General features: G+C 40.9%; 1 protein-coding gene across 1 annotated transcript in view; it reads right to left on the bottom strand.

Annotated features, from left to right (window-relative positions):
• Positions 1 to 474: 474 nt before the first annotated feature.
• Positions 475 to 4,062, bottom strand: part of LOC21399484 (sucrose transport protein SUC8) — a 3,852-nt gene continuing 264 nt past the window's right edge. Inside the window, 5 exon segments of the mRNA XM_024164576.1 lie at positions 475 to 983; positions 1,428 to 1,471; positions 1,562 to 1,625; positions 2,905 to 3,108; positions 3,166 to 4,062. The exon segment at positions 3,166 to 4,062 is cut by the window's right edge and continues 9 nt beyond it. Coding sequence (XP_024020344.1) covers positions 798 to 983; positions 1,428 to 1,471; positions 1,562 to 1,625; positions 2,905 to 3,108; positions 3,166 to 4,062 — 1,395 coding nt within the window. The 3' untranslated portion in view covers positions 475 to 797.

The following is a 4,062-nucleotide window of genomic DNA, read 5'->3' on the forward strand; positions in this document are numbered from 1 at the left end:
TGACTTAGTCCGTTTGGTTGGAGGATTCGTTCTCTGATTCGAATCATGGTTTATAGTTCGTTACAGTATTTTCTCTCACAAAAAACACACGTAAATCAAAATGGTTCTAATCTCATGATTCTAATCCATGAACCAAACATGCTAGTAGCTAATTAAGAAATAAAACACGTACTAAAGTCAATATTAGTACAATAATTTCCATTATGGTTCTTTTTAAACTAATTGAATATTAAATGCTCACATATATACCTTAGGCACACATAATGTACCAAATCTATGTTTGATATATATATATATATATATATATATATATAATGTGTGTGTGCATATATAACTTGCATGTTATCCTACATTTTCTCATTGTCACCTAACTTGCATATTTTTAGGTACACTGAGCAGATCAGATCATGTGAGTCGTGACTAGTACTGTTCAATAAACAAGCATATAAGCACAAGGAAAATTTGGCAGGGAGAGAGAGAGAGAGAGAACTTGTCTATTAATATAAAAAGGAACTGTATCATGCTTACGCATGGCTACAAGAGCGACAGATGCATGTATATTGCTCTTATAATAACCATCAACCAATTATAAGAGACAAAATGCCTTTTACAACGCCACATTAAGGGACCAAAAAAGAAAAGAAACGGAAAAAAGAAGAAGAAGAGACTAGTTTAGGGAGGAAAGAGAAAACAAAAGAAGTTATGATTAAGCTCCTACATATCCATTGCTAGAAAAAACATTTATGTGATGATGATCATTATGCCTAATTGTGAAAATCACTAGCTAATGATTATGATCAATGGAACGCTGCGGTTGTTGTCCCTGCATTTTTGGTTGCTGGAATATCAGGCGGTGGAGACGGTAGCATGGTGAGTGAAAGTAAGCCGCTCACGGCGGCTGATATGGCGCCCACCACGAACGCCGGCAAGTTACTTCCTCCGAATAGAGCATCCCAAGGGCCACTTGCCACCGAGACCACCATCTGCACAACGTGGTATGTCTGAATTTGGTGCCCTAGTCACGTAATTATAGTGTATATACGGTTTTATCACTTTTTTTTTTTTTTTTTTACATGAATGTGTGTATATTGTACGTGTGGACATATGTATCAGTTATATACCCGAGAAGATTTTTTTTTTTTTTTTTTTGCAAGAATTTGCGTTCCTATAATTAATAATTTCTATTTCATTTACCCGATCAACTTATTTAATAACTTTTTGTTTAGTAAAACTTAGCTTCATGTATGCACATGCACATATACATACATATAGTACTAACACGATATAATAAATATATGTGGATCAAGCCATGTAGAAAATATTATGAAAAATAAAAAAAAATGTTTAATATTTATCCAATTTATCAAAATAAAATATTTATACGTCGAGAACTAGAGTGATCATATATGATTATGAAGAAGTTTTACCTGTGGTATGACAATGGCAAGGTTCAAGACCCCCAAAGAAAGCCCTGTAAACATTGTTGGATTTAGAAGATCACATTAGAATGTAATCTCAAAAAAAAAAAAAAATTAAATAAATAAAATAAACATTGTAGTACCTTGACCTGCACCAGAAGTGCTGGAAAATATTGATGCCAAAGCGAAAGGAACACTGTAGGTAACCTACACAAACACGGGCCATAATTATTATATTATTTAAAAAATTTTAAATAAAATAATAGATTATAAAAAATAAAAAGAGTGTAGGTCCGTTCAGTTCGCTAATTTGAGTTAAGATGTGATGTTGTGTGAGAGCTTTTTACTGTAATAAAAAAGTTAGATGTAACTGTTTCTAAACTCGAATATGTGAAAAAAACGGAGTGAATATGTGAAAAGAACGGAGTCGTAATATACACGACAAATTATCTTTTCGGTGGGATGGAATCACGTGAACTTTTATAGGCCAGAGAAAGAAAGGGAAAGTCACCATAGAGGCAAAGACTGGGACTTGTATTAGACGTCGTTTTCTTGATCTTTAGATAAGAAAGCAACAAGAAACTACAAAACATGGAAGACATTATCAAAAAAACACAACGTGGAAGACGTACTAGATGTCGTTTTGATCTTTTGAAATAGAAATTTGCTTGGGGAAATGAATTGGGGTTTTCTCGAGAGAATAAAAACAACCTATAAATTAATTGAACAAGAAAGATAGTTGAACGAAATTAATATTGATATAAAAGGTCGTATTTCATTAATTTCAAGCAGAAAAAAAAAAGAAATATTCACTTGGTCGTATATGGTTCATGTATATTGTATACCAAATATGCTTTGCTAAATATGTCAACTACTAAACAGGAAAAAAGGTCGTATTTCATTAATTTCAAGCAGAAAAAAAAAAAGAAATATTCACTTGGCCGTGTATGGTTCATGTATATTGTATACCAAATATGCTTTCTAAATATGTCAATTGCGAAACAGGAAAAAAAGCAGTATTTCATTACTAAACAGGAAAAAAATATTGTATTAAAATTAGAATACTTTAAATCTTTTTAATGCTTGTAATAATTCGTATGTATCATGATAGTTAATAATAAAGCTACGCAAATTGTCATTCTTAAAGCCTATAAAGGTGGGAAAAAAAATTCTGGTATCAAGAGAAGAACAAAATGCTCAAAAGAAAAAGAAAAGAAACAATTTCCACCAATCAGAAAACAAATTATCTCCAACCGAATTTAATTTTTAGCTTAAAAAAAGCTCCTAGTTCCTACCAGTTTGTATTAAAGCAAAACCTTATAAATGTCACTTCGAATTAATTCTCTCTTCCTCAAATATCCTTTTTTTTTTTTTTTGCTCAACAATATCCCCAAAAACCTTATAATTAATTAGCATCCATTTCCAAAAAAATAAATAAATAAATTAGCCGACAAAAAAATAAACCAAAGGGCGAAATTAAACTCACCGCAAGAGGCACACCCAAAGCCGCGAACAACGCCAAAGCCCCGGCCCTGACCCCAACCGGCGGCGCGGCCACCGCCGCTGTTCCACTCCGACTCGCCTCCGCCATCTTCGTGATCAGCACCGTCAAGGCCAGGCACACCGCCAGAACGAAGTTGACCACCCCCCAGAGCCGCTTGACGCCGCCGAGCAGCCGCGCCACCGGCTCCCCCCCCCCCGCCAAGAAGAGCCGCTTGCCGCCGCCGAGCAGCCGCGCCACCGGCTCGACGCCGAGCGACATGAAGCCGAGGACCACCGAGTTAAGCATCAGCCCCAAAGCCCCCGCGTGGACCCCACGGTCGTACATCCTCCTCGGCCCTTCCTCCGCCGCCGTCACTTCGCCGCCGTACACCTCCTTCCCCATCCAGTCGGTGTCGAACAGCAGGAACGGAAACCACGCCACCCAATTCAAGCACGTGACTAAAAGGAGAGCCCACATTGGCTTCTTCAATTCCCGAAATGCCCCCGCCATCTCCCCGAAAACCGGCGCCGCAGCTGATGGCTGTGACCTCTCGTTGTCGTTGTCGTTGTCGTTTTGGGGATTTTGCTGTCGTTCGCGGACGGAGGTGAGAGCGATGGTTGTGAGGGATAAGAGGAGGAAAATGGAGATGAAAAAGCAAGATTTGAGGTTGGCGCAGTAGACATCGCACGCCTTGGTTTTCGTGAAGGGGAGGAAGGAGTGGAGGTGGGTGTAGGACCCGGCGGAGAACCCGAGGACGTTTCCGACCGCCATGAAGAAGGAGTAGAATCCATTGGCGATTCTCATTTTTCGCCTGTCGTCGCCGGAGAGGTCGGCGAGGAGGGCACGGCACGGGCCCTGGAGCATGTTGTTGGCGACGTCGAGGATCCAGAACCCGACGACAAAGACGGCGATGGCCCGGGGCTTGGCGCCAAGGCGGCCGGGATCGTCGCCGAAGAGGTGGCCGAGGTCAGCGGCGAAGCCTATGAGGAAAACTGCGGCGGCGACTAGGGCCGCGCCGGCGGCGATGAAGGGTCGGCGGCGGCCGAAGCGGGAGGTGCATCGGTCGCTGTGGTAGCCGACGACGGGCTGGACAAGCATGCCGGAGACGGGGCCGCAGAGCCAGATGAATGCGGCCCAAGTGTGGGGAATGCCGGGCAGCTG

Source organism: Morus notabilis, unplaced genomic scaffold, assembly GCF_000414095.1.
Source record: "Morus notabilis unplaced genomic scaffold, ASM41409v2 Scaffold315, whole genome shotgun sequence".
In the NCBI taxonomy this organism is placed as follows: domain Eukaryota; kingdom Viridiplantae; phylum Streptophyta; class Magnoliopsida; order Rosales; family Moraceae; genus Morus; species Morus notabilis.